The sequence below is a fragment of the Embiotoca jacksoni genome, unplaced genomic scaffold (assembly GCF_022577435.1).
Source record: "Embiotoca jacksoni isolate LCO1_2020_lvr unplaced genomic scaffold, fEmbJac1.0.p SCAF_8, whole genome shotgun sequence".
NCBI classification, from domain to species: Eukaryota; Metazoa; Chordata; class Actinopteri; family Embiotocidae; genus Embiotoca; species Embiotoca jacksoni.
Genome location: NW_027185436.1, coordinates 13,244,993 through 13,259,840, shown reverse-complemented (window position 1 = coordinate 13,259,840; position 14,848 = coordinate 13,244,993). Strand labels below are relative to the sequence as shown.

General features: G+C 40.7%; 1 protein-coding gene across 2 annotated transcripts; it reads left to right on the top strand.

Moving 5' to 3' along the window:
- Positions 1-1,661: 1,661 nt before the first annotated feature.
- LOC138215791 (uncharacterized) lies at positions 1,662-14,773 on the top strand. 2 transcript variants are annotated; one of them, XM_069178183.1, is made up of 13 exons: positions 1,662-1,810; positions 3,625-3,736; positions 5,198-5,291; positions 6,116-6,170; positions 9,813-9,953; positions 10,052-10,212; positions 10,316-10,414; positions 11,147-11,292; positions 11,486-11,657; positions 11,819-11,931; positions 12,473-12,560; positions 12,910-12,970; positions 13,122-14,773. In XM_069178183.1, exons 1-12 carry the CDS (start codon positions 1,699-1,701, stop codon positions 12,961-12,963), a joined length of 1,347 nt encoding a protein of 448 aa, XP_069034284.1. In that variant the 5' UTR covers positions 1,662-1,698; the 3' UTR covers positions 12,964-12,970; positions 13,122-14,773. The 2 variants fall into 2 exon arrangements, with proteins under 2 accessions (XP_069034284.1, XP_069034283.1); XM_069178182.1 differs by having other exon boundaries at positions 12,910-14,773.
- The last annotated feature ends 75 nt before the right edge of the window (positions 14,774-14,848 follow it).

The following is a 14,848-nucleotide window of genomic DNA, read 5'->3' as shown; positions in this document are numbered from 1 at the left end:
GTTAGAGATGTGCAAGGTACAAGAGACAGCAGGGTTAGGGGCTTGTCAATGATACACATTTTTTCCTTTAATTGTATGATTCATGAAAAAGACAAGTTTTAAGCCTGGTCTTGACGGTGCAGGGTGTTGGCCTCCCAAACCCAAACTGGAACCTGGTTCCACAGGCAGGGGTCCTCATAGCTAAAGGCTGGAGATTCAGGACCTGAGTAGGCCTGCACTCTGAGTGTGTAGTGTTCTGTTTGGGTGGTAGGATATGAGATCTTGAATATATGAGGGAGCCTGGTTGTAAAGGGCTTTAAAAGTCACAACCAGGATTTTGAACTCACCTCTCTGTATAATGGGAAGCCAATGAAGGGACGCCATAACGAGGGAAATGTGATCTCTCCTGCCAACCCTATATCAGCACCCTTGAGGAACTCCATAACTGACCTTACTAGGCAAGGAGTCGTTGACAAGAAGAGATTGTGATCTGTCTAATAAATATGATTTAAAACAGTCTAGTGCTGTTCCTTTAATCCCTGCAACAATGTTCCAGTCTCTGTAACAAGATGCAGTGATCAATGGTGTCAAAGGCAGCACCAAGATCAGGCAGGAAAACAACGGAAACAAGTCCATTGTCTGAAGCAATTAGGAGGTAATTATTGACTTTAACCAGAGCAGTTTCTGTGCTCAGGTGTATTCTGAATCCTGATTGGAGATTTTTTTAAGCAGGACGTTCTTGTGTAAGTGATGACATAATTGTTTTACAACAGATTTTTAAAGGATTTTGGATATGAAAGGCAGGTTGGATATGGGTCTATAATTAGTTAAGATGATTGGGTGTAGAGTGTAATTTTTGAGTAGGGGTGTGATTAGGGTATCCTTAAAGTCTTGTGGAACATATCCTGTTTATAGTGATAAAATTACCTGGTATAGAATGTCCATGTTAATTAGAGGGAGAACATCCTAAAGGAATGGGATCCAAAAAAACAGTAGCGGGTTTGGATGAAGCAATTGTTGAAGTGAACTCAGGGAGATCTATGGGGAGAAATTAATACACAAATGCATATGGTTTCACAGAGTTCTGAAGTTATTATTCTTGGTGAGTGGTCTGTAACAGTTGTGGGGAGCATATGGATATTCTTTCCCTAAGAGTTACTTATCTTATCTTTTGAAAAATCAAGGTTGTTACCCCCTTATTCTCAAACCTTTTGCAATATGTTGATTCAGTTGATTACAGTTCAGAAACTACAGTATAATTTTTTATTACACACCCTGTGTAGTAAAAAAAAATATACTGTAATTTCTGAACTGTAATCTGTTTTAAAACATATTGTAAATAGAAATGTATAGAACTGGTAAAAAGCAGGAAGGATTTCAGTTTACATTGGGAGTTCTTATCTCCAAACAAATCCGCAATTCATTCACTTACTACAAAGTAATTGCAGTTTAGTGTCTGTGGGGCCCTTAAGGGCGTGAAACCCCAGGACAATTGCCTGGTGTCCGGGGTTGGTAATCTGGGGTCTAACCTATTTCTTTGAGAAGTAGGCTAAAAACCCTGCTGGTTCAGATTTGAAACAGAAAATCATGTGTGCTCATGTTTAGCCGCAGGGGGGCGCTTCTTCCGCACAGGACAGTGTTTGTGCAACCCTAAAAGCCTTCCCCCCCGTGGCGCAGGAAACAGTCCGGGAGGCGGTTGGTGGAGGCTCAACGTTCATAATGTCGGGCAGAAAGCCCCGGTCTGTGGCAAACCCTCTGGAGACTGCGATCACCACCCCGAGTGAGAGGATCTTGAAGGAATGCCACAGTCTTTATGTCGACAGTGAAAACGGTAAATAATCACTAACCCGCCTTAACGTTACCGTAAAGTCAGGACCATAAAGAAGAAACAAGCGGGCATAGTTGTGATGTTACGTAACTCAGTGGTCCCAGGCTGAAGTTTAGGGTGTGAAGTGAACGTAAAGCGTTGCTTGTTTCCGTCTGCAACAGCTGCCTGTCACTGTCAAAAAACATGACACCGAGGAGAGGCTCCTCTGCAGCCCCGCGGGGCAGCGCCCCGGGCTGTTTGGACTTGATATGAGATAAGTCTCCTTACACACAGCCTGCTGCAGAATGCTTCATAATGAGCTGCTCAGTACAGAGAGTTACTTTACAGAAGCAGATAAGGGTCGCCGGTGGTTTTCCAGCAGGGTAAAAAGGTTTGGAGAAGTGTGGTGTCCTCATCAGTGATCCTGTTATTTTGTGGATCTTTCTGTCCCACAGTGTCATAGTTAACTGATCTTACAGGAGAGGCAGAAACAAGCCTGTGCCATGTAAACTGTTGCTACTGGATCAATAAGAGCAATGCTGCGTTTTTTTTAATTTTTTTTTATAGTTCACCTTTTCACGTTCACATTTACACACACTCACATTAAAGCTGCAGCAATTAATTGATTAATCAATTTGTTGATTGACTGAAAATGAATTAACGACTATTTTGGTAAACGTTTAATCTTTTTTGATTGATTTAAAAAAAAAATTATAACCAAATGCAAAAATGATCCGATTCCAGCTTCCTAAATATGAATATATCCTGGTTCTTTTAGCCCTCGGTGATAATAAACTAAATATCTAAGTGTGTCACATAAAAACAGATATAAAGGAACATAAAAATATGTTAAAATGTAATTTTCAAACAAAAGAATACATACAAAAAAACCATTAATAAAAAGAATAAAGAATAAAGCAAAAATGTATTTTAAAGTTGCAGTAATGTGGGCAAGTGCAAGAGAGCTTCAGGTGCAGCTAGTTAAAGGCTATGTTTTAGGCTTAAATATTTACTGCGTTAGTTTCCCTGATATCTGTGTTTTCCGCAGCTTTGCAGCGTAATTGACAAAAGCTGCATCCCAGATTTTTTGTTGTTGCTGCTGGAAACTTCCAATAAACCAGCAGGTGATAATCACAATGTTCTTGAAGGCACATGTTAAATCACAGAGTTTGCAATATAATCTGGGCAAAGCCCATTAGGAGCTTTGAATGTAAGGTGGAGGACATTAAAACCAAGCCTTTCGGTCGTTGTCTATTTGGCGGGACCAAATAAGACAGTTCACGCTGCAGTTTGGGAAACACTGGTCGACACTTTTCTCCATTTTCTGACATTTCAAAGAGCAAATAGCCATTTCATCAATCAGTAAAATCATCGACAGATTAATCAATAATTAAAATAATCATTAGTTGCAGCTTTAATTCACAACCAAAACACTCCTGGGACAAACAGTCTGATATGTTGGCTGCTTCAGTGAAGCTGTTTGACTGTTTTTTTAAGCCTTGCTCAAAGGCTCCTCAGTGATGATACTGAGGGAAGGCGAGAGCTGTTCTTCACTTTCTCTGCACACATTTGATTTTAGAGATAACATTTTAAGCAAAGTCTGTCTTGTATTAGTAGTTTTGTGAGGCCAATGAGGTGTATAAATAATGTATCTGTTGACGAAGCACATGGGACCATTTTACCTTTTTTTTTTTTTTTAAGATGACAGCAATTTCGTTCCTGTGTTTGTGTTTTGTTTGATCTTGCAGATAATCTAGAGCATTATGTTACTAAGAATTCCACTTTAATAGCCGTGTGCCCTGATTAATGTCTGTGCGTACATGTGTTTGTGTTTTCAGGCCTGGTGAAGATTGCCAGCAGTCTCGGAGTCCGACTCCTGCCTCCCAGAAAAAAGATCACTGTGATGATAATGGGTAACCACTCCGCAGGAAAGAGCTCTTTCATTAACTGGTAATACATCTGGTTATTAATGGGATTTAACAATACCATGCCCGTAGGCCTTACCGTCACATGCTCTTCTCCATGTGTGAAAAACTGTTTGCCAATTGTGTGTTACCAGGATATCGTCTTCACACATGACTTTTTAAAGTGCTTTGTGGGTTTAATACAGTTCAGCAGTTTTGCCACAGGAAATGTGAAATTCTAGGTATTACAATGGTGACATGGTGATATGATTTGGTAATTTTTTTTAGGAATTGTAGATAATCATAGAAATCTGTATTTTTGGCTAAGACAACTCATTAAATACCTGTTGGCAAATTCAGGTTCTTCATCGAATTCATCTAAAATTTCCAGATAATTGGCAGCTTCTGCTTTTGGATGAGCTGTTGAAAGTTTATTCCATTTATAACAAAGAAAAGCAACACAAAACAGGGGGAAATTATTTAAAGTAATTGATTTACAAAATTGTCATCAATTCATTGTCTATTATTAATTGATTACTGACTAATTGTTTTGGGTCTCCTCTTGAAATTGTTTATGATTCTAAATTGTACAAATATTGCACAAACTAGGTTGAAAAACCATCTGTTATTGTATTTCCCTGGGCTACTTCAGGAATGTGTTATGAGCACAGCTGTCAATCATGCTAACCGAGCTCACGTGTTTTAGAATTGACTTACTCTCGAGTCTGTAGGTGTTTTTAGCATGATTGGTGGTGAGTGCTGAGTGCTGTGTTTAATGGTGAGAGTAAACAGAAATGTAAATATTACATTAGGTTCATTCTCGTTACTTGTTGAAATACAATAATTATATTTTAAGAGCTGCTGTTAAATTGATTTGATTAGTAACTTTTTTGGTTTGCAGCAATTATTAGGGAGTTAAACAATAAGCATTCTTAAACACTCATCAAATGTTCTTTAAAGCTTTCATATTTCATATTTGATTTCATATATATTGAGAATTGTTTGAATTGAGGAGATGAAAGTTCCCAAGACTGTTTTATTTGTCCGCAAAATTTTAATATGTGTAATTTATTGTCCTAATGTGTTATTTCAGTGAAACACCGGTGAGCACATGTTCACATCTCACACCCAGCAAGTCCTCTAACATATGACCTGACCTTTTGCACTGCCACCAGGCTAGTTTGTAGGAATTCTTGCTGAAAAACCATTGACAGAAATTGAATTGACAGCAGCTAAACAATTGTTTATTTGTTGTAGTAACACAATTAAAAACATGGCCTTGTTTGAGCCTCTAAAATATGAGGATTTGCGACTTCTCCTTTTTTTTTTTCCCTTTCATCAAAAAGTGAATATTTTACAGTTCTCCAATATTAGTATTAGTATTAGTATTAAATGTATAAATTTTTTTAGCTGCCCTATTAGAAAATATCTATAGTTGCTTTAGATCTTGCACACACAAAATGCATAATATTTGTGATGCGTTTGACGCCTGTTGCCATCATTCCAGGTACGCTGAAGAGCACATACAGAAAACAGGCGTGGCCATTGAGACGCAGGGGTTTACTTTCATCACAAGTGGTCGCAAAAGAGAATCTCTGAAGGTAAGAACAGCATGAAGGCAGCCGATGTTACCTGCAATGGTGGAGAGGGACTTTGTATTTAAGGGGTACGAGATCAAATGAAAAGGCCAGAAGTACCGACTAATGCTTCGAAAGAAAACCATGATGATTACCTCTTCCACTTCATTTTATATTTTTTTCAAAGATCAGTGTTGTCAGTGTTTTTTAACAAACATTATTTTATGTTCAGGAATCAGACATTGCTTCCCAGTTTAATGCATGAGGGATTTTAAAATTTTTAACTCCAGTAAGGGGAGCTGAATTTGCAGCCAGTCATAAAGGTCGATGGAGCGATATGTTCGTGTCGGCCTACGTGGAAGGCACTGCCTCAGTCAGTGGTGATTTTTCATTCTGTAGGCTGCTCCAGTGAGGCACTTTGTTGTACACACACACACACACACACACACACACACACACACACACACACACACACACACACACACACACACAAACAGAGGCATCTTTGCAGCATACAAACAGGCTCGGGGAGACACCTGTCTCTCTGTCTTCTCTCATCCTCTACCTCTCTGTTCATGTCCTACTGTGGTGGAGGTGATGAAGATGAATAATATATTTGCAGTGCGGGACTGCAGAATGGAAGGATTATCTCCTAAGTAGAGGAAGAGCTGCAGCAGGCGTACTGAGCTGCAGCACAGCAGCTGGTGTAAGACTCCATGCAAAGTACCAGGAGAATAGAGGACTCTGTTGTAAGGGGGGGGGGGGAGGACTGCAGGAATAAAAAAGCTGCAGATTACTATTTGTCTCATCAGGTTCTTTCTAACGTTGTCTTTTTAACTCTTTCATAGGGGAATGCAACGCTCCACCTCTACCCTCACTTTCGACCACTCCTTGAGCTCAAAGGTAAGGCTGTCCTCCTTGTCCTCGCATCGGAAGCTCAAAATGGGTTTCTAAAAAGTACAGTTTTTGACAGAATCGCTCTGGAAAAGTATTGATATTGTTCAGTGTGTCCCATTGGTTGATAATTGACTCCACATGATTTACTGTATTAAAATTAACAGTCTTGAGTAGCAAACAGCAGCAGCATTCTTTTAAACAGGACTTTTTCTTTGACCGTGTTTTTACCGTGCAGTACTGCAGCCCCCTCATCACGCCCCTGCTCTAAGTGATAGGAAAACTAAACCGGGTCTCTGACCGACAGCTCAGATGATGACCATTTCAGGCTGAATTAATGAAAGCACCGATAACTATCAGCAGGTTAACGGTTACGTTTAATTGTTAACCCATGTTGGTTTACTCAAGTTGACTGTGTGTGTAGCTGCAACCGCGACACATGAACTTCCAGCTTGTCGGTAACTTTCATCTCTTAGTCGGTATGTGACGGACTTTCTGGACGTCTCCACAGATTACTCTTGTTTCAGCCTTTACATGCAAACGATTGTTAACATCGACTGCAGTGAAGAGGAACGTCACTTTTGTACGTTTATTCTCTCCGCCGCTGCCTGTAGAGCAGGCGGGTCTCTGCGTCTGACTGTCTGCTGCAGCAGGGACAGACAAGTGTCCCCCTCCGCTCGCTCCCGACACAGATCTCGCGCCGTCCTCTCGGACAGATTCATAAATAAATAAATAAATGCGAAAGTGGGTCGCCAAATATACCTGGGCCGCAGTCAATTTACCTGGGCGTGCTGGCCAAGTAAAGTATATGTATGGGAAACACTGTTGTTGCTGAAAGAAAAACCAGGCCTCATACTTTCCTCATATTTTATTCAAATACATTTTCATGCTTCTAAATTAATCATTATGTGCAGATCTGGTGGATGCATACAGTTGTGACACATCAGATAAAAGAAACATGTCGGAGTGTCACACATGTCAAACTGGTTCACATTATTAATTTTGCCTTTATTGTGTACACAGTTACAGAAATGCACCTGATTGTGTGTTTATATTAACTGTGCTTGCCTTTCATTGGCTTCATGATGAAAAGCGTGCGAAAAGGGTGAAAGGAAAGGATAAAGTGTTAAAGTCTGCTGGAACAGCAGGGAGATGCAGTATTAGACCAGCAGCGCTTCAGGAATAATGAACAGGAGATGAATGTAATCATGAACTGCAGAAGGATATCGAGCTTTAAGATAATGCTCTGCTGTGTGACCCAGGAATATGTGTGTTACATACTCAGTTCAAGTTTAAAAATGACGTCTTTTTGGATAAAGAACCCTAAATTGTAAATTTCCATTCCCATCTGTTTGACTGTCCATCCATCCGTCCATTGTTTCTGCTTGTCACAGGTCAGGCTTCTGTTTTGTTATTTCAGGTTGACTTTAGGTGCTTCACCTTGATGACTCAACACTCAGTCATAAACTCAATGTATCCAGTTATAAATCAGATCAGACTCCTGTTGTCCTCTCATCACATGTGCCATTTGTTTCTAAAATATGAGTTGAGATGGAGAGGAAGAAAAGAAGATGTAATACGTGTCATATTGTTTTAAGACAGCTGGTGTCAGATCTGTGCGTCAGCAGTGGTCTGAAGACACTGGACTGCCACTGTGGTGGTCATGTAGAAAGTCTGGGTGTGCCTGCTGCCTGCGTGGGGGTGAGCAGTGAGTGGAGGGGTGTGTGTTGACAGGAGAGTGTGTAGAGAGTGAGGGTTCACTGGGTGCGGACCACAGCGCTCACGGTATGGCGTATGAGTCACACGCCCCATCGACAGCAGTGCAGTGTAGTCAGGAGGAGCTGCTGAGAAATGTCACAGCCATTAGAGACGGAACAGCCCAGACTGGAGCAGCAGCAGCTCCACTGCAGGCCGGAGCCCTGCAGCACCACCGATCTGCTGCTGGAATACAAGCAGGCTTTTTATCTGAACTTCATCACCGCCTCTGGAAATATACTCTTTCAGTCATCTGTTTACCTGTCACAGCAGCTGAGGATGACTCATCAGAAAAGCGCCATATATCCTTATGTGGGAGAAGCTGCTGATTATACAGTTTGATTTTCCTTGGGATGTGCTTAGGGACACTCCTTGATACTGTTTTATGCGAATGTTTAAGTCTATCTTTTTGTCTTAATGTTATCAACTTGTTGTCAAGACTTGAGGCAACATGCTGCATGGGAGTTGACATTTTCACAGATATAATGATTCATTATTGTTAGATAACAAAGTGTTTTGCTGTGTTGTTTGCTTTTTTCTTGAGCTATATTTTCACTGTGCCAGGTCTGACCTTTCAGTTCAACAAGTTCTTCCTTAGTCTTGGTCAATGCAGTGTTATTGCAGCCTTTGCCCTTTTCCTCATGCATAGGTTCCCCTGCATAGCCCTCTCAGTTACAGTCATTTGAGGAACTTGGCACCCATCGGCGAGTATCGCTCTCGTTTTTCTTTTCACCCCTGAGACGACTTTTTTTTTGTTCTATCATATGGATGGATATACCTCTACTGAAGCCATTTCATTAACTGGCAGATGCATGCACTTGTATTGGGATCATCTTGATGAACTGAAGTACAGACTAGTTGCCTTACAGAGAAATAACGTGGAGCTACTTGATAATATCTGCGCACACGCACACACACATACATATATATGTATACATGCAATGATTTTCCTAAACCAGTCGTCTTTTGCACAATAGGGATGTTTCTACAATGTCCGACTTTGGGGAGTTCACTTCTAAGACGTTTCATAGGAGGCAGATTTATTGATATTGTGGCCATGCTGATGTAAGAGAAACATGAGGGAATGCTAATGTGCCACAGCAGCAGTGGCCCTGCTCTCTGCATCACAAGGATGTGATTTGTGCTGCCTGTTAGCACCTGCCGCTTCATATGAAACAGCCTCACTGTCATCCCAGGCCTGTGCGTGTGCGTGTGTGTGCGTGTGTGTGTGTGTGCGTGTGTGTGCGTGTGTGTGTAGAGGGGGGATGAAGTGGGATGGGGCTTATTTTGTCAATAGTAGGGGCATGTCTCAATAGTGATCTTGTTCTGTGTGAGGGGAGGGGAATGGGGGGGTCGGGCTCTGGTGTGATGGTTGTGGTGGAATATCACAACCTCACAGTGCGTTGCCTCACAGTCGTTCTTCACTGGCTAGCTTTATGCCCCACGCCCCACACTAAAGCTGCCAGTTGAAGAGCTGTTGTGTGTAACCATGACAACAGACCTCTCCGCAAAGGGGACAGTGAGAGCTAAAGAAAAATGTTCCGCACATTAAAATTGAAGTATAAACCGTGAGGGCGTGGCTGGAGTTGAACCACAATTAGTCAGATTCGTATTCTTGAATGGTCTATAATTTGTCTTCATCTAAACAATTTTGCAGTTGAATCACAAATTCAGAGTTCCTGAAAATGCAAAGCTGTATAAACATGTTCATGATCTTAATGTCACCGGTCACCCTGAAGTGTCCAAATATTGACCGCACTGCGGCTTCTAGTAGCACACAATAATACAGTCACTAGGTGACTGCTCCCTGCAGGGAACTTTTTATTTACCGTATTTGTTACTGTGGAGCTGTTCTGAAGGGAGCCCCTGTGCACACACAACATCTGTATTTTTCAGGTGTAATGGACTACCTGTCTGCTGAGATCTCCACCTCCAAGCAGAAGAAATTCAGCTTGGTGACATTTGTGGACACTCCGGGTTTGGTGGACGGCGACATGATCTACCCTTTTGATGTCAATAGTGCCATCATCTGGTTTGGTATGTCTGCCTCGCTTTAAGTTCTCCCTACAGGGCTGAAATATTTGCTCTGCAGCTGCTGTGTTTCTCTAATAGATGTTATTTTTTTTGTTATGCAGGGGAACAGGCAGATCTCATATTTGTGTTCTTTGACCCGATGGGCCAAGCGCTATGCAAACGCACTCTCAACATCGTGGAGAAATTGAGTGAAAAATGTGGAGACAAGCTGTTGTTCTACCTCAGCAAGGCAGATGAAGCCGGGAAGGAAACAGACCGACAGGTTGGCTCACTCTATATATGGGTTTTTATTGATTTATTTATTGATTTGATTGCAAGAAATTCAATTAATTCTGTGAAAATAAACTTTTATTTTCTTTCGTCAGAGAGTGATGATGCAGATAGTCCAAGAATTATGTCGCCGTCCAGGTCTCAACAAATGTGGTTTTGAGATGCCGACAATATACATCCCCAACTCACAGAGGGTAAAATCAATTGTGTTTTCCTGTAAGGGTTATTTTAGAACCTGAAGTTGATGTAAAATTTAAATCTTTATGCTTTTAGTTTTAACATTGACTATCTGAGACTTATATGCCTAAAGTGATGCAGTGCTTCGCCACCTTGTAGTGGAGTTGTAGAGCTGATTCTTGTTGTTTTCAGCAGTGTTTTCCTCTCATCTCATGTTGTATTTGGATTTAAAGCTCTCTGTTGTCCTTGGAGTTGAATAGCCATTGATTTGAATGTAAATTCTTTGCTTCAGTTTTCCTGATGCCCCTTGACGGCTTGAAACAGGGTGATTCAGTTTGCAATATGACGACTGAGAGAGTAATCAACGCGTGTGTGTGTGTGTGTGTGTGTGTGTGTGTGTGTGTGTGTGTGTGCGTGCGTGTGCGTGCGTGTGTGCGTGCGGGCAGAGATCGTAAACTATGGACTTTGATCAGCCTGCCTTTGACAATAGCAGCCCCAGTCCAGACTTATTGCTGCAGCATCTTGTGATCTACAACCTCAAAGCTCTACTCCGCATGGTAGATTTGTGCATCCCTCCAAACCTCCAATTTATTTTTGCTGAGCAAGTGCAGCTCCACCTCCTGCTAAGTGCACAAGACTGTCAGTCAGAATACCCTCAGGATTCTGCATGAAAGTTTCCAGACCTTCCCCTTTTTGACATGCATGAGATACAGAACTAGTGCATTTACAAACCTTTTTGTCTTGTTTAGCCGAGCAGGTGTGTGAACCAGATTGATGGGGTTTGTGAAACCATCGAGAAGACCATCAACCAGGCCGTTCAGAAGACTTTGGATCAGCTGGAGAAAGACTGTGACCTTATTTGTTCCACCATCAGCAGCAAACTAGAGCAGGACAGGTTTGACCTCTCAGCCTACAGCAAAGCATGTTACTGTGTTTAAGTACTCCTAAAGCTATAAAATAATTTATACTGAGGCAAAATGGCATCTTAATAAACCCCGTCACATGCACATAGAGGAGATGGCAATCATCAGATACTATCAGCTGCTGCAGTGAATGTGTGAAACTAGATTTCCTATATGTGCACACAGGGCTGACGTGACTTACAACAAAAGCGTCCGTCTTCACTCGTTCCTCTGTGGGGCTTTGGGCGTCTTCCTCCCCGTTCTCTTCATCCTCAGTTTCATTGTGAACACCGTCTCCAAAGAGCAGCTGGATGAGCTGTTGGGTGAAGGCCCGGTTCGCACCGTCACCATCTCAGCGGTAAGTTCTGACTTTTATACAGGTGAAATTTAGTGCAAATAATAATTGATGGAACAAGTCATATTGCAATAAAATATTATTTGATTCAATACTTTGCTCTGACTATTCTTACATGAGGTCTCCCTGGTTCTCTGATTGTCTATTCAACATGTTTCTCACAGGGAATAGTGATGCATTTATGGGACTGGATACCAGAAGATGGACAAGTAGTGTTCGTGATCATTTTCGGGGCTTTTTGCTATCTCTTGCTTTTCCTGGCAAGATATTTTGCAGGGTAAGTGTTGCAAGTATGCAGTGCAAACATATAAACACATTATTGATTAGTTGAAAAGTATTTTTTTTCTTTAAAGAAAGATTTGGTTCCAGCTTCTCAGTTGTTAAAATGTTTGCTTTTTTGAGTGTGAACTGAATTTTTGGGGGTTTTGGACTTTTGATTCGACAAAAATATCTATTTAAAGGTGTCATCTCGGAGTTTACAGAGTTTGATCAACATTTTTGTGAACAACCAATCAAGAATACATCTGTGATTAATAGATATTGAAAATAATTGGTTAGTTAGTTAATAATTTGTGGCCTGCACATGCTTGTGTCTAAGAGAATGTGTTTTAAGTAGATGTACGTCAAATATATGCACACTCTCTCTTTTACACACACACACACACACACACACACACACACACACACACACACACACACACACACACACACACACACACACACACACACACACACACACACACACACACACACACACACACACACACACAGGAAGTGATGATTGACATTCTGGGTGTTGTGATGTGCTTTATCATCAGCCGAGGGAATAAGACTCTGACGAAGAAGGAGAAGAGGACAATGGTGGAGTACAGTGGCTATATCCACGACATCGTCAAAATTAAGAAGGTCAGATTCATGTTTTTGTGCCATGGTGTCACATTTTTTTTTTTTTTTTTACTAATCACTGTGTGATATATAGTAACTCAGAGAATTGTCACCAATCTGCAGGTCCACTCAGCTGTGTGAAGCTTTATTGTGTCGTTCAGTTCATTGTTTTTGGAAGGCTCATATATTTTAATGTTAACTGCTAATAACGAAGCACAACACTTCATAAGGATTTTGTACATGTCAGTGTTGTTTTTAGTTCCGCTGCCCTCGAGTGGCCAAAAAAATCCAAACATTTTCATTTTCTTTTCATTTGTCAGATTTGTAACATGGGGATTGCGAATCTCACACTGTTAATTTTGCTCCACAGGGTAGATTGTATGAATGGTACCTCCAGCAGTGTGCAGCAGAATATGACCTCTGACCTCTGGGTAAGCTGAAGACAGTTTACACGTACATGTTAGGATATTGCTTCATGTTTTTTGTGAAAAGTGGCTCATCTGTCAAATGGCATTATTCAGTGTTTATCATGGAATCAGCAGGACTGTAGACAGATAATCATTCAGATATTTCTCCTCTCAGTCGTGCAGGTGTAACCTCTAATGCAGCACAGATCACTGCCAACATTTTATCATCTCAACATCTGATCTGAAAAGTGCCTTTATAAATGAGTACAGGACAAGCTGTGATTGTAGTTGTTTGATGAAAATTTCAAAATGTGACTGAATTTTATTTTTCAGTTTTTGTAGTACTTATGTAAATGATGCTACTAGAGAGAAGTGAAGTGTTTACAAAGAGGCTTTTTCCTAGTTTTCTTCATGAGTAACTTGCAGCTGCTTTTACCTGCAAATATATTTTTATCAACTGTTCTCATGTAACAAATGCATTGTCCACAAATCTCATTTCACCGTCCTGACTGTCATGATTACCAGAATGTGTTTCCATGCTCTCTCAGCATTAACTACAACAACCAATGCTGTGATAAGACCCGGGCATTACAATTTTCAAATATTTTCAGTCAGTGAACTTGAGGGCTGCAAGTTTTTCTCTTGCCTCCAAAGAGTGTGTCCTACAGTTAGATTTGTATTTTGTTTTGTGATTTGTTCAGCCAGCAATTATTTTTATAGATCATTCACTGTCATGTCATAATATTAACCAGTCAAGGCAGGTGGTTGGTACTTGAATACAATAGCTGGTGAGCAGTGAAGCCTGTCACTGCACCGATGAGCACTGAACTCTGCCAGTTGTCCATATTTGTGACAATATAATGCCTTCACTCAAGTGTTTGTTGATATATTTATTCATCTCAGTAGGTGTTAACAGGTGAGGTGCTTTTTTTCTGTGGATGCACTGATCCAACACATCAAATTGGTATCAGAGCTGACACTGACCTTTGTTATTTTCCTGACTGATCACATTAAGTACAGTGTCCTCTGTCAACCACATTTATTTATCTATGGAGAGTTAACGGCTTAGTTTTTCAGTGGCACAGTAAACACAGGTGTCATGTGACACAACATAAAGTGATCCCAATGACAGTGACTTTCAAATCTAGAGACAAAAAAGGGGAGTTGGTGGTTTTTGGCAGAGGCTCTGAGGTGACATCTACAGGAGCCGTGTGTAGGATTTAGTGGCGTCTAGTGGTGAGGTTGCAGATTGTTCAGAGGTGATTACCCTTCGCCACACCCTCCACTTCCAAGCATCTAGGAGGATCTGCGATGGATGCAAAAAAATGCAAAAAGTCCCTCTTTAGAGCCATTCTTAGGTAATAAAAATCCAAAGATTCACTAGTTTCAGGTGATTTTACACTATTGAAAACTATTATATTCCATTTCTGGAACAGATTCCCCTAAACTCCACACAGCAGTCCTTTAATAATTGGAACCAGGAAAGATGGATCGGTGCATCCCCAATTTTGATCCAAAATGATATAGAAAAAATGTCTTCGGGCTGTTTGCAATGTCATTGTGAACACTTCTCAGTTTGTTTTGTGTGTTTTAGATGCCTCCCAGGTGTTCTTGTCCTTAGAGATTTCATGTACTATGATTTTTTTTTTCATACATATATTTGTGAAACTTGTGGATTCATCATTCTGTGATCTTTCCAAAAACAATTTTTATTGTATGAAACTTAAACTCAAACAGTTTGTCTCGAAATGCTTTTTAGTAACCCTGATTCAAAGAATGTAACTAGTTAAAACACTTCCTTGGAAATTATTAAACATTTTCTACTGACTTCTACTGACTATGAACTGTTTTCTGGTTAATAAAGTCAAGAATGTACACACAACCAACTAATGAAATGTGATG